This window comes from Carassius gibelio, chromosome B15 (genome assembly GCF_023724105.1).
Source record: "Carassius gibelio isolate Cgi1373 ecotype wild population from Czech Republic chromosome B15, carGib1.2-hapl.c, whole genome shotgun sequence".
Taxonomy (NCBI): domain Eukaryota; kingdom Metazoa; phylum Chordata; class Actinopteri; order Cypriniformes; family Cyprinidae; genus Carassius; species Carassius gibelio.
In genome coordinates, this window is record NC_068410.1 from 23,455,686 (window position 1) to 23,477,841 (window position 22,156).

At 36.1% G+C, this 22,156-nt stretch overlaps 2 protein-coding genes across 3 annotated transcripts in view; both read left to right on the forward strand.

Moving 5' to 3' along the window:
• The first annotated feature begins 2,270 nt into the window (after positions 1–2,270).
• Positions 2,271–22,156, forward strand: part of LOC127973093 (NACHT, LRR and PYD domains-containing protein 3-like) — a 116,306-nt gene continuing 96,420 nt past the window's right edge. Inside the window, exon 1 of the transcript XR_008157249.1 lies at positions 2,271–2,464. The gene's annotated coding sequence lies outside the window, so the exon portion shown is untranslated. The remainder of the gene's footprint in view (positions 2,465–22,156) is intronic.
• Positions 4,134–21,111, forward strand: LOC127973108 (cyclin-dependent kinase-like 1). Of its 2 annotated transcripts, none has more exons than XM_052577170.1 (10): positions 4,134–4,797; positions 6,713–6,907; positions 7,014–7,132; positions 8,208–8,280; positions 9,638–9,728; positions 10,270–10,470; positions 11,176–11,258; positions 11,349–11,405; positions 14,538–14,690; positions 20,770–21,111. In XM_052577170.1, the coding sequence occupies exons 2-10, from the start codon at positions 6,740–6,742 to the stop codon at positions 20,869–20,871; spliced, it is 1,047 nt and encodes a 348-aa protein (XP_052433130.1). In that variant the 5' UTR covers positions 4,134–4,797; positions 6,713–6,739; the 3' UTR covers positions 20,872–21,111. The 2 variants fall into 2 exon arrangements, with proteins under 2 accessions (XP_052433130.1, XP_052433129.1); XM_052577169.1 differs by having other exon boundaries at positions 4,331–4,797; positions 7,011–7,132.

The following is a 22,156-nucleotide window of genomic DNA, read 5'->3' on the forward strand; positions in this document are numbered from 1 at the left end:
GGAGGATTAAACAACTCCACAAACAGCTTTACCAACTTCACTACTAACCAGACTGACTTTATTTCTGTTAGACATCTACAAAAGTTTTTATTGAGAATTAACAGAGGTTTAAGTCTAATGTGTCACCACAACAGTGATTAGTGTTTTCGTTAGTTGCACTCTTAAGCGAGGGAACTTCCACGTTCAAGGTCCAGAAAGGTAGTAGGGACATGTTAAAATAGCCCATGTGACATCAGTGGTTCAACCATAATGTTATGAAGCTATGGTAATACTTTTTGTGCACAAAGAAAACAAAAATAACGTCTTTATTCAACAATTCTTCCCTTCAGTGTCGATCCCTGCTCTACATTCAGGAAAGTACCATTACACATGCATTTGCTGCTGCTGATGCCAGAGACTAGAACTCGTATTTGTTTACATGGGTCATATGTAAGTTTTAATTTCTCTTTGGAGTGTTACAAGCTCTTGGTGCATAAAGATCTGTAAAGTTGCAAAGTTTCAAACCAAAAGAAATATACTTTATCACATTTAAGATGTTGTGGAGGACTGTTTTCTGTTATTCCTGTTCTGACTCACAGTCTGTACTTACGTTTACATATAAAAGATTTGTCACTGATGATTCAAACGTGAGTTTTTAGCATTGTAGAGCAGCGGTTCTCAATTCCAGGCCTCACGCCCCCTGCTCTGCACATTTTGTATGTTTCTCTTATGGCTTTTATTGGTTTTGTATATTAAGGATGTCAAATTTCTGTCACACACTTGAGGCATTCGGACAATCACAACGCACTGGATAGCTGGCCAACCAGAGCACACCTCGCTTTTCAGACCGATGAGCTGTGTAAAAAATAACGTGTTTCAGAAGGCGGGGGATAGAGGAGAATCAATAATGTAGAGTATGTGGAAAATCATGTGCTTTTTTAACCTTGAACTGCATAAACACATTTAATTACACCAAATACACAAAATAATGTTATTTTTAGCAAGATCATATGACCCCTTTAATATTGTGAAATATTATATATGTTATATAATATACATAAATAAACGAGTTTTTCAATATAAAGACAATCACATTTTATATTAGGTTAAGTAATTTGTACTTACATTGCATTAAATATACATAAGACTATGGATTTGCTATTCAAATATTCTGTTGTGAAAAATTCTCACAACATAATCTGTAACATAATTATTTTTAATGACAAAATAATTATAGTAAAAAAAAAGAAAAAGAAAAAAGAAAAGAAAAAAAAATCATTTGTGTAGCGCTTACTATATTTGACCAATATGAAGTCAGTTTCCGCTATTAAATAAAAATAATAATAAAAAAAAACAACAGCAGGGGTTCAGATAAAAAATCGGCAGCTGGCAGCAGGAAGTGGCTGCCATTGACAGACGGAAGGCAGTAACTGGCAGCCGGATGGTAGGCGGGACCTGCCATTCGGTGGGAGCCAATCAGTATCGACCAACGTGGGCGCAACCAATCAGATATAACTGCACCCAAACGCTTCAGTAATGGTTGCGATTGATCAAACATAAGTTCAGAAATTGGTCATCGGAGTAATTAATGTTTTTTTGCGTTGTAAGTTTGATTTTAATTGTTATCTTGGTGAACGACAGTGTAACTTTGCCTACTTTTTTTTAATTGTTCAATGAAATCTAATTAGTGGTAGCAACGTTGTTTGTGTACCTTGTTAGGGGCCTACCATTAACTTCAAATAATACGTTTGACGTACCATTAAATATTAACGTTTGTTAGCGTGTTAACAGTCTATTGAATAATATAAAAGAATGTTGTTTGACTGGAATGATAGAAGATAAATGTGCAACACTAACCATATATTTTTGCATGTTTAGTCTTTCAGGAGATTGTGTGATATACATTAACTTAAGGGTTCTTAAAAGAAGAATCTTTTTTTTTTTTTTTGCACTATTGAGGTGTGTTTTCTCTAATACTATGCATGCGCAGTATGTGCAGAACTGTTCTGTGTACCAGTTGAAGTTGTAAGCATGTGAATGCAAAACAATTTTATTATTATTTTTTTTTATTATCTATACAAAATATAATGGACCGGTTCATAATTCCTTATAACTTTTAGGTCTAGTTTCACAGACAGGGCTTGGATTAAGCCAGGATTAGGCTGTAGATAAATTTAGAAAATTGAAGTAGCTTTTGTAAACATGCATTTAGGAAAAAAAACAAAAAAAACATTACTGATGTGCATCTTGAGACAAAAGCATGGCACTGACACCTTTTTTTTATAGTTGCCAGATGCTGTCCTGTTGGAAATTCTTCTTTACGTGATCCTGGAGGAGGGTGATGCTACATTATTAAGTCTGTCTTTGGTTTGTTCCAAATTCAGAAGTCTGCTGTACTGTATACAGACTCCTTTCGAAAGAGGGCACAATCCAGCTGGCTTGACTGAATATTTTCTTTTACATATTTGATTAGAGGTTTAAAAAGGTGCCATAACATTACATTTCTCAGTTGCCATGTCTGAATGTTTATCTTTGTAATAATGCTGTTTTCATGCTCCTCATCTCAATATACAGGTGGAACAAAATGGAGAACAAGTCTAAGCCATGTCAGGAATTCAACAAAATGTACACCCTGCAGACACTGCGACGAGGTTTACAACAACTGCTTACCAGGTGTGCAAATTATGCATGAAAATGTAATCACTGCTCTGTACACGATGACAAGATGCAATGGGAATAATCATTAATATGGGTGTGCATGCATGTCTACTGTTAATAAAGCAATTTAGGTATTATCGTCACCATTTTCTTATGAATAATAAAATGCAGCAGCTAGAGTTCTTCCTAGAATCAGGAAGTATGACCGGATTAGCCCAGTTCTGTAAACACTGCACTGGCTCCCTATCAAACATCGTATAGATATTAACATCTTCAATTATATTAATCTGTTTCTTTTTTATTCGGAGGTCACTGCAGTCACCCGGATCCAGTACATATCCAGACCAGATGGTGGATCAGCACCTAGAGAGGACCTCTACAGCCCTGAAAGACAGCGGAGACCAGGACAACTAGAGCCCCAGATACAGATCCCCTGTAAAGACCTTGTTTTTTTTTCTCCATTTTGTCACAGATGGAGTTTTGGTTCCTTGTCGCCTCTGGCTTGCTTCGTTGTGGTCACTTCATTTACAGCGATATCATTGACATGATTGCAAACGATTCCACAGATACTATTTAAACTGAACCGAGCTGAAGGATGACATCACTGAATTCAATGATAAACTGCCTTTTAAACTGACTACAAACTGAGTTTACTGATGTCCTTCTGCATTATTGACTGACACACTATTTTCCTATTTAATACTGTAAAGTTGCTTTGCTTTGATCCGTATTCTTAAAAGCACTATATAAATAAACAATGCTTGACTTGACCATGTTGCAAGAGGAAAATGAGGAGAGATGCACATCCATCCTGGGTTTTACAGTGATTGGTGCAAGATGCTGGAGAAGTAACTCCGTATACCTCATCAGTTCTGATCTAAGAGTCTTGAAAATACCTCCGGATTGTTGTTAGTGATTCTATATATATATATATATATAGTTGTTTCTTGAAATACTACAAATATAACCGCAAAATATGATTTTAAATAAAGGTCTCTGAGACTTCTCTCTTTTCAGTCATTTGTGTATATACACCCAGTAAGTGCCACTCTCGTATATAAATGAATATAAATGTGTTTGTGTGCATTTATTTCAAACAAACAATGATACATGCATGCGTAAACATTCAGCTGGAAAATAACGTTTAGCAAAATTATCTTATTTCTTTGTTTATATTTGATCAATATTTTAAATCAAATAATATACAATACTGACCTTTATACTTATTTAAAAAAGTATTAAACATAATCATAAGTGTATATAATTATTTATTTGTCTTGTTGCCGCCGGCAGCCTCCTCCAATTTCCGGGTATTAGCGACAGCTGCCATCCGGTTTTATTGGCAGCCACTTCCTGCTGACAGCTGCCAATTTTTCGCTGAACCCCCTCTCAAAAACAAGGTAATTGCGACTTTTTATCTCACAATTCTTACTTTTTTTCCTCAGAATTGCAAGTTCATATCGAGTTCTAAAGTCAGAAAAGCATTATATAAACTCGAAAAAAATTAAAAAGATAAAAAAAAAACTATTGCCTTGTTTTATTTTTTATTCAGTGGCAGAAACGGTCTTCCATAAACCAAAGCAAGCTTTCGTACATGACATTTTCCGTGAACTAGCACCCCCTAGCGTCCCACTAAAACTTAAACTCTCGTTGGGTTAAAGTACAATAAAGAGGAGACGAGAAATAATTGTAATGTAACATTATATATAATAGAGCCCAGGCAGCGCACACAGATATGAGCCTCACAGAAGTGGAAGGGCTGTGTCCCATTGCTCAGCGATCACTTACACCAGCTAGAGATCAGATCCTGACCCAGCCTGACGAAGATCCGCTCAGCTGCTGCCAGTTCTTCTCCTTTATTTCTTCACGGCGTCTGCGCGTAACTACGCTCCTAAAAGGACTCGCTGGAGTGAATAAATCGACGAATATCCAGTGTGACGTCTCCACATGCCGCTCTACCGGAATGACGGCTTATGGTTACTAGGATGCAGCTTTCTGGAAGACGATGCCTCAGAAAAGTGCAGGCACTGAACTGAAAGAACTGCGTGTTTGGAGCTCATGAAGAATATTTGAACAGTGAAATAATGATCACAGCCACAGAGGAAGTACTGTTATTCTGTAACATACACGTTTTGGAACTGTAATTGAGTCTTTCTTCAGGTAAGATGACCAGGCACCTTAATGTGCTTCTAATTCACATTCACATTTTAGCTTTTGCATTAGACTTCTTCTTCTTCTTCTTCTTCTTCTTGGTATCATGGTAAGCCTTTTAGATGATAAACAGTTCGCAAACAGTTTTATTAAATAACTCATCATTCTCATAAATATTTAAATAGGTATTCTTTAAATAGACATACCTTAAAAAATCTTTGAAGAAATCCTCGATGCTACTGGAGGACAACTATTACAGTGGGAATGAGTTAAACATTAATACATTTGCAGCATCGCTTGTAGTAGTAGGCTTAATAATAACAAACATGTGCTTTATTATGTTATTTTAAGCTTTGAAAGTATATAGGCCTTTTTTATCATTGCAGTAATTGGTTATATTAACTTAATGTTAATTGCATTAGTTGTACAGTATGTTTTGTCAGTTACCTGACATAACTGACTTTTTTATGAAGACAACTGAGTAAATATAGGCAAGTTAACAAAAATAAATGAATAAATAAATAAACATTATTAATGCCAACTTATATGAATGCTCCTCTCTAATTTAGCTTTAGTTTCCAGGAATTGTGGTGAAAATGGTAACACCGTATTTTGTGATTTTGTGATTTTGCAACTCCATGTCAACTAGCAGTCATTAGTGTATCAGTGGACTGTCAGCTTAATATCTTAGAGCACTTTATTTTCATTTCACCCGGAGATATTCTACGGACTATTCTCCAAGTCAAGTCAACTTTTTTTATATAGCGCTTTTAACAATATATATTGTAACAAAGCCACTGAACAGCATTAAATAGGAAAATAGTGTGTCAATAAAACAAAAAAGGCAGTTCATCATTGATTTTAATGATGTCATAATCCAGCTCAGTTCAGTTTAAATAGTGTCTGTGCAAGTCAACAAAATCGCTGGAAATTAAGTGCGTGTCGAATTATTCTACTAACCCTAACCTAACAGTCTACTAATACTCTTGTGGGAGTTAGAGGCAAAAGTCAACAGAATTTCATTAAAGCTGTGGTAGGTAACGTTTGACGCTCTAGCGGTTAATAAACCGAACTGCTTGTCTTGCGGAAGAACATCGTAGCCGGAACTACTTCTCTCTGTTTATGTCTATGAAGAATCACAAAGGTACTGGGTTACTCCGCTGAAGCAATCTAAAATAGTCCGAATATAAACACTTATTATAGGTGCACCCTAGTGATTCAGGACAAGCTAAAAACACAGTTTGGAAAATGGATTCATGGTGTACTCGCTTATTATATACATTTTTCTACATTTTGAACACAAACAAAGTTACGGACCGCAGCTCTGATTGGTTGTTTTTTACCGGGAGCGCATGACTTTCTGCAAATGGCAATAGGACACTGGGAGGAGCCAGAGGAGCTTGATTTTTTTCACAGATTATCTGTCTCATATTCTACTGTCAGGACATAATGACAGGTTTAACAAATATGTAAAAAATATATATTTACAAAAGTTATCTACTGCAGCTTTAAAGTGCCATCAAAATAAAGTGTCACTGTGAAAATAAATCGACACCATTCAGTGACACTCTAGAGAATTTTGTGCTTCCGAGTTTGTGGCAATAGTTTGGAGAGGCTCAGTTTTTTAGTTTCAGCATGGCATTGAATGCCCTTGTGCTCAGACTGAGGTTCATATTGAAATAGTCTGACAGCAGCATCTGACCGACTGATGCTCTGAATGAGAGTAAATCAGCCCAACGCTATTGTAGCAAACTCTGTTAATGGCTGTGGATTTTGAAATGAATAGCATGTGTGGAAGTGCTGTTCAGGTGTCTATACTTTTGACCATATACTGTAGTGTTTCTTCTTAAACTTGAACTCATGTTTTGACCTTTTAGTTGTTCCACACCATACAGCATGACTGTGTGTGCTTGTCCGTTTGCAGTATGTAACTCTTCATGCTCTCTGGGAGATGGATAAGTATGAGAAACTGGCTAAGATCGGCGAGGGCTCGTATGGAGTGGTGTTCAAATGCAGACACAAGGACACCGGTCAGATAGTGGCCATTAAAAAATTTGTTGAGTCTGAGGATGACCCGGTTATCAAGAAGATCGCACTGAGAGAAATCCGCATGCTGAAGGTAGATGCTAGATATATGGAGATGGTATGCTTACTGTACTTACTGTAAATCCCTCAGACATTTACACGCTTATACATAAACATTTCCATTTGTATCCATGCAGCAGCTGAAGCATGTGAATCTGGTGAACTTGCTTGAGGTCTTCAGGAGAAAGAGACGTCTTCATCTGGTCTTTGAGTTCTGTGAGCAAACTGTTCTAAATGAGCTGGACAAACATCCCAGAGGGTCAGTCACATTTCCTTTTTATACATGTGTTCTGAATATAAAGAATATCAAGAATGGTGCTTGACTCACAAATACAGCCCCTAGCAATATCCACAGTAGAAAATTATTTTATTATTTTTGTAAAAAAATGCTAAAAAGATTAATAATTAATTAAAATGACAGGAAACATCGAAGAAATTCAGTAGTTTCTTTTTGTTTTAAGATATTTCAAACTTTTATTGACTCCCCCTTTTTTCATTTTCCTATTCAACTGTATATATTAAGTATTTAATACTATTCTAGCATTTATGCAAAATTTAATTAAAATATAAATATTCTAAAGCTCCTTTTTTGTAGTGTCTATTCAGCGTTTTATTTATTTTTTTATTTTTTTATTTTAAAATATGTTTCTGGGGGCAATATCTCAACCAAAACTTATGTGCAATTAATTTGTCATTCATTAGATTAATCGACAGATCATGTAATTAGAATAAAAAGTACGTTTAAAAATGTTTTATAACTATATGATGTTTATACTGTTGTCTCAAAAATGAAATGTAAATGAAAACTGACCCTATTTATTTGCATTAGTCTTCTTGTAAAAATGTTTGCCTCTGTAATCTTCCATTCAAATGTAATAACTTGTCTCTCCCTAGAAACAGCTTTGTTTTCAGCTGACTTCATCCATCGCTCTTTCTTTTCAACCCTTCCTCTCCTACGACCTGCAATGCTCCTTGATGGATTTCTTGATTCTTGAATGATATTTCATGCTGACTTCTATAGACTGTATCTAGCCGTTGTTTATCCAAGCTCCTAAACTGGTCAGACCACAAAGGCTGTGGCTGACCAGCATTCTCTCTCTTTCCCAGAAGGCCTTTCAGTTGTAACCTTAGCTGCTTCTCAAAACAAAGGAAACAAAGGAACTGGTTGCCAGTGACTACAGGCCATGGTTACTGCAGATATATGGGAGCTGCACTGATATTTAGAGAACTGTTTGTAGATCCTGCCAGCTATGCCAAAAATGTTAGATCAGTCTATTCTGTAGCTAGAAGAATATATGAGGTGTGATATGAACTTTGTCATTTTGTCTCTTTAGGGTTCCTGAGGCACAACTCAAGAGTATTGTGTGGCAAACTCTACAGGCCGTCAACTTCTGTCACAAACACAATGTCAGTATGTCCAACCTCTCTGTTTTGTCTACCAGTGTTTGTCACTTCTGAATGCTACAGACAACTGTGAAAAGTCACACTATTGAAAAACCTCATTTTTGGAATGAAAAGAAGACAACTAACAATAAAAAATGATGTCTTGGAATAAGTTGTTTATCTCATGACATACATCAGGCTCTCAGTTCACAGTAGTGGTGAGGATTTGTTGTGTATTTTTATTAGTAATGAAGGAGTCACTAAGTCAGTGACTGTTTACATGTGACCTCACAATGTGAATATTGGTAGCAATACGTTAGAAATATTTTGATTAAAATGATGCAATTAAGCTCTTAATCTCAGTAACCATAATTGTAATAAAATGTGGTGTATGCGAATTCCAATAAACATATATATAAACATTTTAATTGCATATATTCCACCAAGTGCACTAAAAACAAAAATGCTTCAAAAATGAACTTCATTAAAATTTCAGAAATTACCTTCCACTTGAATCACTGGAATCTGTAAAATACTCACTGCCACCAATCTCTGCTCCGCATCTTCTTTCAGAGAACGTGATCATGGAAGCATAAGTCAAATTTTATATTCATTGATACTGATATTCATTTGATCCACATTGCCATACATTTTGATATTTATTATGGCATAGAATAACTATTCAATAGATCCATAGAAATGTGTTTTGCATTTGACGTACTGAAAGCGTGGCCAGTAATGTACTGTATGTCAGTGCATCATTAGTGCTGAACACTGGGGTTTGCAGACAGTGGCAGTAAAAATAACCACAAAACGTGAGATGCAGGCAGTGGGAATTGGAAAAATGCAAGGTGTAGAGACATTTTTTTTTTTTTTTTGCATCAAACTTCTTTTAACTTGAGCATTACGTCATTAGAACGATATGTCATGGGCAAGATGGTGCAAACATATGGTCAAACACATCCTTCAGATGCATGTTTATGTAGAAAAACTATGGAAAATAGCGAAATGGAATGGAAACATGCATTCTGTGCTAATGGCCCTTTACATTTGATGAAGAGGTATGGATATGTGCAATATAGTGCAATCCAAACGACCTACAACTGCCTTCTTAGCATGGTCAGTTGTGCCACTTCTGTGCATTTACAAGTCCTCTCCTGTTGCCTCATGGGAAACTGAAGTGTCCATTGAATCTCAGTGAAGTAGTAGGTCATTTGGGTATTATTTGCCTATAATTTTATGAATAGGACTCTTATTGAGCCGTTTTGGTGTTACATTCTTGCTAGAGCATTATATTACCTGTGCTCAGGTGATTTCTTTAGAAAGATGTCTTTCCCTGCCTTATTATTATAGTATCTCTGTCTTTATGTGTGTCTACCAGTGTATCCACCGGGACGTCAAACCAGAGAACATTCTTCTGACCAAGACCGGTGTGATCAAACTATGTGATTTTGGCTTTGCTCGCATCCTCAGTAAGTGTCACTCACTCTCTAGCCATTTATGTGCATTTAGCATCTTCACTTCATTAATGACTTATTTATACTTCCTACCTATATCAGCTGTCATGTGTCCTGAGCTCACTTTCAGGGCAGCGTGAAGCCTCACAGGTGCAATCAGCCAGTCAGGATCTGCTTACATGCATCATCCTTGGGTTTCAGCGTATTGTTACTATAGGCTAACACAAGGTCTATCCATCAGCATGTTGTAATCCTTTATGGATGATGCACATGTAATTCTGAATCTATGTGTGCGTAGCTACTTATACATGTTTTGGGCACACATTTGTATCCAGAAATGATCTCTTGTAAAACCTCCTTTTCAGGATGCCCTCATTTGTAAAAACGGTATAAATTAAACAAAGCTGTATAAATTCTGTTAGGGTTAGTAAGTGTGTTGTATCGTATTTATTAATAGCTGCATGTAAAAACAACAAAAGTATATGGAAGGTCCTCATTTAGATAACTGTACAAATGTGTGTGTGTGTGTGTGTGTGTGTGTGTGTACTTGAAACAGCTGGTCCAGGTGATGATTATACCGATTATGTGGCAACACGATGGTACCGGGCCCCAGAGCTCTTGGTTGGAGATACTCAGTACGGTCCCCCAGTGGATGTCTGGGCCCTCGGTTGTGTCTTTGCCGAGCTGCTTTCTGGAAATCCTCTTTGGCCGGGACGTTCTGACGTGGATCAGCTGCACCTCATACGAAAAACACTGGGTACTCAAAGTAAAAGAAAGGAAGAAGTTTGAATGTTGAAGGTTGTATACAAAAGATTCCGAACGTCTGGGACCGCTTAAAATGTGGAGTTTAAAATCCAATTGAATCCTAGAAATTAACTTAAAAAGGAAATAGTGAAAGCAAAGATATTTTGAAACATTTTATAATTAGGAACGGTCCTGTTTACACGTTATCATCTAATTGGTGGAAGCCCGTTTCTGGCAAAGAATATAAATAGATGAATAAAAAAGGCAGTTGCAACTTTTTATATGGGGGGTGGGGGTATTTTCAACTTTATTTCTTGGAATTTGACATCATAATCCAATTGTGACTTTATATTTGAAAAAACTAAAAATCAGAATAGCAAGTTTATATTGCAAATTTCTTATAAAAAAGTTAGAACTGTGAGAAAAGAAGTCAGGATTGTGAGATAAAAAGTCATAATTACTATTCAGTGGCTGAAACAAGCTTCCATAGTCAACAGTTGTAGTCACTACAATTTGTTTCTGCCATTTGACCGTGATAATGTTACAGTAAAATATTATCATAATTGAATTAAATGGCAGATAATTATTATCCACTGAACTTTCACCACTTCCAGAGCATATTTAATTTCACTTGTATGACTAAAGTTTGGTCTAAACCTAAAAAAAAAAAAAAAAAACCACTGACTGACACTTGACCTCTGAACTTTGACCCTGATAGGTGACTTGATCCCACGGCATCAGCAGGTGTTCCACTCCAATGTCTTCTTTAGTGGAGTCAGCATCCCTGAGCCTGATACCATGGTAGCACGAATTCTCACCAAAATACACACATACTTGAAAAAACAAACACATCAGTGTGGAATGTTACTAAATTTGGTTTTATTGTTGTAGGAGCCGCTAGAGAAGAGGTTCCATGGTGCTTCTCCTCATGCTATTACTGTGATGAAGGTGAGATGTCAATACAGGCTTATTACAGGGCTGCTGATTGCCAAATCAGGCCCTAAGCAGAACTGCATTGTTGTGGCCCTCCCTATTATGAAGAAAAAAAAACACCCCCAATATATGGGTCAAAATAGAACTTTAATAAAATATAAAAGTATATAAATTGAAATTAAATTTTATTATTTATAAATTACAATTGTAGCTATAGACAGTTACCTATGACTATGATTTTATTAATACAGTTTGATTTTATTTTGTCAAGCATTCAAAAATCAGACAAAAGAAAATACTTTTAATACGATAAAAACATGGTTAATATTTGTAAGGGTTGTAATGTCCACATGTTTTTGTTGTTATTGGAAAAAGGTGGCAAAAAATTAAAGTGGATATCGAAATTAAATGTTTGATCAATATTAAACAAGGATTTGATTGTCCTGTAAGTGTAACAACAGCAATTATCAGGCATTTGGCACCCTTTGCAGGCATTTGTAATAACTTAATGTACATAAATTGTATATATTTTTTTTTTTTTTTTTTTTTTTTACAGTGTTATATAATGAAACCATATGATTATTATTAATTAACCAATCATCATTTCCTCATTGTTTTTATGTAAGGCATTTTAAGTCCAATTCAGGGAGATGTATCGGTGATGGTGAAATTGTTACCGACATTAAAACACATTATTAATGTCAGCAGCCCAAAAAGTCTAATAGGGTTATGAATGTAAGTTACCTGAAAGCAATGCACGGGCGTCATCTGGGCTTTTTTTTTTTTTTTTTCTCTAAGCCAGATTGATGATGTTCATATTTATTTTTAATTTGTGGACAGTTAATTTGAAATAGAACAAATGTTTCCTCAGAATTTCCTGTTGTCCATGAATATACTAAGATTTGCGAAGTTTTGACATTGCATTTACAACGAGAAGAAATGATGGGCCACATGCACGATTATTTAAACAAATCAAAAATCTTTTGAAAAAAAAAAAAAAGTTGGTGAATACCCAAGTGCAAATCAGACAAATTACCTAAAATAACTTAAAATGGTGGAAACTTTCGAATCAGGTTAATTCATGAAAATGTGTGATGCCATACAAACTAATTATCTTTTAATGCTTGGATATATTACATTTCTTTTTGCCAGCATCGTGTAGATTACTTTGTGTGGTGAAGACTGGGTTAGGTTAAGTAAAAATAAATAAATATATAAATACAATTGTCCTTAACTTTCCCCCTGACTATGGTTCCTGAAATATGAGCGGAAATCAAATGACTTTATCATAGCACCATGTAGTGGCATGGATGTTTGTGGGTGGGTCTAAGTTTGTTGGCTCTAGTAGAGGTTTATAGTAACAAAGTACAGGTTGACTTGAAAATCTTTACCCAAAGGGAAACTTTACACAAGGACTGGTGTTTTCGGTCTCCAGTTAAATATATGTCTGATCAAAGCTTGAGTAAGTAGAGCTGGACTCTCCTTTATAAGTTGAAAACTGAAAACCTGGAGCATGTGAATAGCTCAAATCATAACTACAGCAGGACAGTTCAACACTGCAAGTGATAGTTCACCCAAAAATCTAAATTCTGTCATCAGTTACTCCACCTCATGTCATTCCAAACCCTTAAGACCTTCGTTCATCTTCGGAACACAAATTAAGATATTTTTGTTGATATCTCTGACCCTCTCATTGACAGTAAGTGTCCAATCATGATCAGGGCACAGAAACGTTGCACGAACATCAGTAAAATAGCCCATGTAACATTCAGGTGTAATTCTATGAAGCTACGAGAATTGTTTTTGAGCACAAAGCAAACTAAAATAATGTCTCAGGTTACGAGACACTGTGTCCCCTAGAGGGCGCTTTTGGGGAATGAATCATGAGTCTAAACACAACATTACTTGACACTGGCAAGCGGCATCATATGACGTCATGACAGGTGTGCCCGAGAGTTTATAAGGGCAGCTGTAAAAAGCTTCATCCACTTCTTGTCTGACGGAGATGTGCAGGAATCCCTGAAGCTTGGCAAAGGGATGCAGCATATGCTATGTCTCCTAGAGGGCGCTTTTGGTAAACTTAATGCCCATGCTACCATGCTAATAGAATGAGTGCCTAAATGACAAACTAGTGCTGTTTTAATTTTAGTCTAGTCTTTGCGTGAAGCTGTAATTTTAGTTTGTATTAGTTTTAGTCACGTTTATACTCTTTTCTTAAAACTGATGACATTTTAGGTGACGAAAAACTGATGACCTTTAGTCAATGAAAATTGTATTTTAGTCTCTTTTTAGTAATGCCATTCAATTGATAGTACATTACTTTATAGTACAAGTACCTATAGTATAGACAAAACCAACATTTTCTTTGAGCCAAACCCGTTTCAAACTTATTATATTATTGTTACCTTATAGACTCAAGAATACATCCATTCCAGACACGGTAGACTCTCTGATTTGAATTTCCAACATGTATTTGACCAACCAAACATGTTAGAAGTACACACACATACATTTAAATAAATAAATAAAAAATAATAAAATGAAATAATTAACAAATCTGCTAATTTTTCTTCCAAAGACTAACCCCCGACATTGGTCCCTTTTTTCTGTGTCAAGGCAGATTTATACTCGTACGCGTCGAGCAAATTCGCTTCGTTGAGCGCGAAAAATAGTGCACGTGAACTTGTTTCGCGTGGCGGAGTGCATGCCATTTTTTGTAACTTTCCGCATAGCTCCGCATCCGAGCATGGACGAGTTCAGGGCGATTCTAGCCGAACATGCATGTCTGCGCTCTCAGATCAAAAATATCTTAATTGGAATTTGAAATTTAATAGAAGATGAATGAAGGTCTCACAGGTCTGGAATAACATGAGGGTGAGTAATTAATGACAGAATTTTTGAGTGAACTATCCTTTTAAACAAAATTGATATAACAAGCAATAACAAAATAGATAAAAATAAATAAAATAGCTGCTTCTTGTCAAAAGCCATTGTTCTATACAAACAAACAAACAAAATAACTAAATTCTTCCTAGCAGAAAATATGAATGTAAACAATGTATTGTTTTTATTTGTAGGCTAGTTGTGTATTAATAGAGGTGGACAGTAAAGGAATGTATGTGTATGTTTGTGTTTGTGTCTCTATAGTCCTGCCTAGTAATGGATCCATCTGGCAGGTTGTCATGTGAAGAGCTTTTAGAGCTGCCATACTTTCAGGAGGATGGGGGAACGGGATGGGGCAGAGAAACTGATCGTCTCCCAAGAAGATATGAGAAAGGCACGAGACGCAGAGCTCCCGCGGTATGAACCTACACTTAAAAAATTTTGGTAATAGCAGGAAATGGATTCTGTGACTCGAGTTTAAGATACTCACTTAAGTCACACAAATTGACTTGTATTCCAAAAATGCAAGTCTGCAGGTTTAGAAGATTTATTTCCTTAAAAATTACAAAAATTTAGTTTAAATAAAGTTTAACATGGCACCAAATTTTCTTTGAGAATGTTTGGTCTTCTCCTACAACATTTCAAAATGATCTCAATAAACTGGTTTAATATTCTAAGGTTTATAAAGATGATCAGGCAAATACAGCACACTAATAAATGGAACTTGTATTTTGACACATTAAGGGACAGATTTACTTATAGCTTGCACCAGCACATACCATCTTTCATAATTTAAAAAAGACTGTCAGGACTACTACTAAAGACATGCAGTGAAAACGCATGTCCCTTTCAGAAGCAAAATTTAGGTGAAAGTAAAAAAAAAGTACAACAAGCAAAGGCTTGCAATAGTGACTTTATGGGATCTCTCTGGTTGCAGTGTAAAGGTGAGAAAGGATCTATACAACAATATAGATATTTACTCACAAAAACTACAACCAACCACAAACTACACAATGAGAAGTGAACAGTGAACTGAAGAAAACAAAGGTCTTAAATGCACATAGAAACATAATTAATTAATTAGACACAGGTGTAAAACATGAAGGCAAATCATGGCAACTAAAGAACGAGTACAAAGAACACATTAACTTACATAGGAAAGAGTGCAAAAGAAACTCAGTCCAAATCGAAACAGAACTCAAACACAGATGACCCATTACAGTTTCTGTTCAATTTAAAAATGTAATTATTTTTAACTGATTTTTATAACTGGTGGAGACCACAGTCTTAAGGACAGTTTCTACTGACATATAACATTATAATCCTCTGAACGCATACAATACATTATTTTGCCTGACCGTGAGACCATACATCTGCAGACTGTAATATCATTTTCAAAATGAAACAAAATCAAATGGAGTATGATCAACATTGTCAGCTGGTTCTCCTGGCACGAGTTTTGTTTTATGGAAAGAAAAACAAAGGAGAAAAAAAATAATATAATTTATATTCTTTCTCAGTACTTCACTTTTGTGGCATCTGGTTGGTGAGCTTGCTCACTTTCATTGGCTTTCACGGGTACCACGTCAGAGGCAGCCCAACCAAGAGTTATAAATATCAAACATGTTTTATATTTATGATTTGAGATCTGGGACGCTTCAACTCAATCGGGAGCATTTAAAAAATTGACACTACACAGTTGAGGATTTTTTGAATCAGGCCACACTCCCCTGATTGCTCAATTTGGGCTCAAAGTTGGGCTTAAAATCTTTTAGGGCCTGTTTACACCTGAACATTTCATGCATTTTCTCTGATCGGATATCCATCAAATTTGTTAAAATGTTTCCATTTACACTTGGCCACATAAATTTGTTGTCGCAAAAAGGATCGAAAATTTGATTTACAATTCCCGCACTAAATTTTTATTTAATAGAGTTCACGTCAACACAAAAATCGAATTATCTTAATTATCAGCTTAAATTAAGGTCAAAGACCACAGTAGGACAGCACGAGGTGATCAGCACTAGAAAGATAAGTTTGTCTTACTTATTTGACAATCTGCGTCTTACATTGTTTCATTTGTGGTAGTTTGTGCGTCGACTTCCTGAAGAGATGCTGCAGCCGGTGTTTATGTGGTTTCAACAACCAGATGAATTTGCACAGCCCAGACCACCTCCTGAAGTAGTTTCAGCCATTGGATTTATATCCAACTCGAATGCATTGCGGGGTGCTTTTACATTTGCTCTTTTCACGATCCGATAGCTATCCAGTCAGACAAAATGCATGTAGTGACCAGGTGTAAACAGCCCCTGCCTAAAAAGAAAACCACGCAAAAGCTTCTCAGTCAAACTCAAAAGCCCATAATATGCATGAAATTGGGAAACATTTATTGATGTTACATGTCACTTCACCAGTTAAAAGTGCATATTAAGATTGTAGAACTGCAGCATAGAAACTGAGTTTAAAATTGGGTTTCTAACCTTATTATCATGGGTGCACATAAGTGGTCTGCAGGACCAAAATAAAAAATGATTGACAGCTGTTGCACAATTACCATTGTTTAGATTGACAAACTGTAATTCTGCTACAATTTCTACTGAAACTAAAAGCATAAATCCTGGCTATCCTCTGCCGTTGTCAAAGCAGAATCGGTGTGTTCCAAAGGGGATATATCACCCTCCGAAGGGTACTTCGGAGTGAAAACAATCATGGCCGCCATATTAAAGGGTCGTTCCAAACCGAAGTGTTCAAAACTGGCCACTTCAAAGGGCCATTCGGAATTAAGGATTTCAAAAGGTACAACTGATGGACACTTAGGGCCCCCATGATCCTTTGCAGATTCTTTCCATGATGATGGTGACTTTGTGTGGGCACGGGATGATGACCCAGAAGAACACTTTGAACACTTAAAGGGATAGTTCACCCAAATAGCTCCCCGTGGGGACCCGGGGTAGAATAGGTCCCTAGCACCCCCTTGCTGTTCGTAAAAGGCGACAAATGGGGCAACTTGTTAGCCGTGAGTTGCGACTCGTGTCTGTGGAGGAAGAAGTCCTGGCATTTGAGGAATGAGATTAGCTGTGGCTTTTACAGGACCAACACAATGCTTGGTTCCAACTTCATATAGACGAGTGGTTGGAGGGACCCGATCCAATCAAGCGGCTAGTCATGACGTGCCCTGGGTAGATATTGGCAATTAAATCAGCTATATGTTTTTCTTCCCTGAAGGCGGTGGCAAAGGGTTAATCAAGCAATTTGAACATTAGTTCTTTTTGCAAGAGTATATCATCCTTGTATTCCTGATGCATATCTGCTGGAGTTCCGCGGCTCTGTGCACCCCCTGGTTGGGCTCCGAGGCGGGTGGGAAGCAAAGATGATGGAACAAGATAAAAAAGAATATGGCTAACAAACAATCCTCAAAAAGGCGAATATTGGAACAAAATTCAGATGATGACATAAACACTGGATGTGAATTGATAAAAAAAAAAAATATCGTTGGCAGAGGTTTATCCTTTTAGAATCTCTTTCAACGGAGAAAGTACTTACAAAGTTATCCCCATTTGCTATCCAAAAGGGAATCTCAGGAATTGCAGGAACTGTTAAGGATGTTAAAAAGTTGAGATCAGGTCAAATATTGGTTGAATGCTCAAAAAAAGCCCATGCTGATAATTTGTTGAGAGCAAATACTCTGGCTGGTGTTCCAATAAAAGCCACCTTCCATCCATATCTCAACAGCAGTAGAGGAATAATTAGAACAAGATAACTTCAGGATATGGATGAATCTGAAATAACCACAGAATTAACACAAGAAGGTGTTACAAGTGTAAAGAGAATTTCAATCAGAAAAGGAGATCAATTAATAAAGACTGGGACATATATCTTGACTTTCAACAAATCCCAACCACCAGAATGGATCCGTTTAGGATATCTGAGAGTCCCCGTTGATATTTTTATCCCAAATCCTCGAAGATGCTTCAACTGTCAGAGATTTGGTCATAGTTCTGCTGGCTGCAATAACAAGTCTATTTGTCATAACTGTGGAGAAGAAAGACATAAGGGAAACTGTTCAAAATTATCAAAATGCAGGAATTGCACAGTTGATCATCCAACATCATCAAAGATCTGTCCCTCATGGATAAAAGAAAAAGAAATTCAAAAAGTGAAATGTCTTAAAACAGTGAACTATGCAGATGCTCGGAAAGAGGTTGAAAAGCTTCCTATTTTTCAGTTTGAGAAATCCTTTGCTGCAGTGGTTTTACCGACCAAGCAAGAGGCTGAGTGCCAAACTGATCTGACCTGGTTAACAAGAGAAAAACCACAATTAATCAGTAAAACCTCATCTTCAATCAAAAAGAAAACACAAAGCACCCAAACTTCTAGTCTAACACGAACTGAAACAATTGAAGACCAAAGTGTAATAGTGGAGATTCCCGTGACCTCAAAAAGAAAGAAGTCACAGCACAGCACAAGAGCTCAACAACAAAAGTTTAGCCAGGAGAATAGATTACAGAAAGCTGACTCCCTTAAGGATGTAAATATGGCGGAACCCACAATTTCCCGCAGTCGGAGCTTCTCTTCTAAAAGTAGGAGTAAAGGCCAAGTACTGGTTTTACCAACATAATTAATACCAGTATTATTCAGTGGAACTGTCGTGGAGCAAAGGCAAATTTTGCAGAACTTCAACGACTAGTTATGATTCTCAACCCTTTTGCTTTTTGCCTCCAAGAAACTCATTTGTCACCAGACAGTCCTTTGTCTTTGAAAAAGTTTGTTAGCTCTAATGCATATGGTCCAAACATACATCGACCTTCTGGTGGCTCAACTATATTAGTTCAATTTTAAATCAAGACATGATCAAGTTGTCTTTACTAGGTGTAGACTGGGGCATTAAAGACTTACCCATGGGTTTTATTAATAGGCGAAGTTCCTCCTTTATGTCTTTCATGTAAAGTTCCTTTGACTATCAAGCATATTTTGTTGAATTGTAATTTTTATGATGATGCTAGAAAACGCTTTTATTCAGAAACATGGAATGGAATAGCATGGAATATTTGAAAATGTACCACCTAAATGTATTTTAGATTTTCTATCTTATGTTAAGTTGAAATGTTTTATGTAATGTAAATCTTATGGATGATACTGAACCTGTCTGCCATGTAAATAGCCATGATGCTAACATGGCGTAAAAAACTTAATAAAAAAACAAACAAATCACCCAAATAGCAAAATTATGTCGTTAATTACTCACCCTCATGTTGTTTCAAACCCGTAAGACCTCCGTTTATCTTCAGAACACAGTTTAAGATATTTTAGATTTAGTCCGAGAGCTCTCAGTCCCTCCATTGAAACTGTGCGTACGGTCTACTGTCCATGTCCAGAAAGGTTAGAAAAACATAATCGAAAATACATTTTGGTCCAAAAATAGCAAAAAACTACGACTTTATTCAACATTGTCTTCTCTTCCGTGTCTGTTGTGAGAGAGAGTTCAAAACAAATAAGTTTGTGATATCTGGTTCGCGAACGAATCATTCGATGTAACCAGATCTTTTTGAACCAGTTCCCCAAATCGAACTGAATCGTTTTAAACGGGTCACATCTCTAATATGCATTAATCCACAAATGACTTAAGCTGTTAACTTTTTTAATGTGTCTGACACTTCTTCTGAGTTCAAACAAACCAATATCCCGGAGTAATTCATTTACTCAAACAGTACACTGACTGAACTGCTGTGAAGAGAGAACTGAAGATGAACACCGAGCCGAGCTTCAAAAAATTCTAACTGACCCTCTGATGTCACATGGACTACTTTGATGTTTTTCTTACCTTTCTGGACATGGACAGTAGACCGTACACACAGCTTCAATGGAGGCACTGAGAGCTCTCAGACTAAATCTAAAATATCTTAAACTGTGTTCCGAAGATAAAAGGAGGTCTTACTGGTTTGCAACGACATGAGGGTGAGTTATTAATGACATCATTTTGCTATTTGGGTGAACTATCCCTTTAAAAGCTCTCACTCTGGAGGGTAGACCCTTGAAGGGATTAGGGAGTAACATTTCATTCACTGATGCACTTCACTCGGCAGTGTGCCAAAAAAAAAAATGATTTGCTTATTTTAAAGTTAAAAAATATGAAAATGAAATAAAAAAATAAAAAATAAATGATCAGCATCCCATTTTTAAATTTACTATAAAGTAATTGTATTTTTATTTAATACTATCTTTTTAGTTTGAGATCTAATAGTACTATCACAATTTCTTATTTTATAAAGAAAAATGAACTAATCTATCTAACTAATTATTACTATTATTAACTATTTTATAGTTATATTTAATGGGTCACATTGTGTTCAGTATGAGGACCAAAACAAACCTCCAGGTGCTCTTATGAGAACCAGGCTGAAAAACGTTTGTTCACTCCTGATTATTAAACATGTTGCTCACTTAACATTAGTTGGTTATTAATTGGTAATTAATTGAGATAAATTTTGTTTTCCAGCCTCAATACTTTCCTCAGCTGACCAATAGTAACATCTCACCAGCACCTGAAATGAAGAATAAAAACAGACACAAACATGACAATCATCTACCCAACATCTGACCTTGGGACTGGTGCAAATGTGTTTGGTAGGGCAAACATGTTTTCTGTTGATGCTTTTATTGCAAGCAAACAACAGACGATAGCAGAAATGTTTTTAGATAGAAGTACTGACACTGTAATATTATTAATATTACCGAAACATAGCTATTTTAACAATTAAAGGGTTAGCTCACCCAAAATTTTAACTCATCCCCGAGGCATCCTAGGTGTACATGATATTCTTCTTTCATATGAATCCAGTCGGAGTTTTTTATATTTATATATATATATATATATATATATATATATATATATATATATTTTTTTTTTTTTTTTTTTTTTTTTAAATATATATATCTTTCAAGCTGTTTCATGTCACTCAATGGGAGTTTCATTCCTTCAGTCCAAAAGACATGAAATAAAAAGCTCCCTTCCACAAAATAAGTATTTCACACGGCTCCAGGGGCTGAACAAAGGCCTCCTGTAGCAAATCGATGCATTTTTCTAAGAAAAATATCCATATTAAAAACTTAATAATCACTTGAATCTAGCTTGCACTCACTTTTGTAAATGGAAGCAGATCCAGGGTAATTGCTTATGAGGTCAGTGTTGCGTGTGCACTGCTCAGAAGTGACGCACGCATAGATGCAGCGGAGAGATCAAAACTAAACAATGGTCACTAAGTACAAAACAAGGATTTGTAAAGAAGAATGTCGGAGGATTTAAATATAAGCCAAGAGGAGAGTGGTTTTCCTTTGCTAAAGTAAGGAAACTTTGCTTCGTTTGATCTTTTAGATAAACGTTTATTTTCAGGAGATTCCGGCACGACGCTTACCTTCATATGTCATGCTCCTGAAACTGCTTCTTTGTACAACTGTTGGCGGAAGCTACATTAAATGATTATTAAGTGATTATTATGTTTTGAATATGATATATATACATATATATAATTTTTTTTAACTAATTGAGTCACTACAGGAGGCCTTTGATTACCTCCTGGAGACATGTGAGACACTTTTTTTATGGAAGGGCGCTTTTTATTTCACTTCTTTTGGACTGAAGGAATGCAACAGCCGCCGAGTGCCATGAAACAGCTTGAAAGATAAAAGACAATTTTAATATAACTCCGACTGGATTCGTCTGAAAGAAGAAAGTCATATACACCTAGGATGCCTCAGGGGTGAGTAAAATGCAGCCTAATTTTTGGGTGAACTAACCTTTTCCTGTTTTCGAACTATTAAAAAGTTTATAGATAGTCATTGAATCTGATATTCTGCATACAGTAGCCGGAATTTTTTTTTTTAAC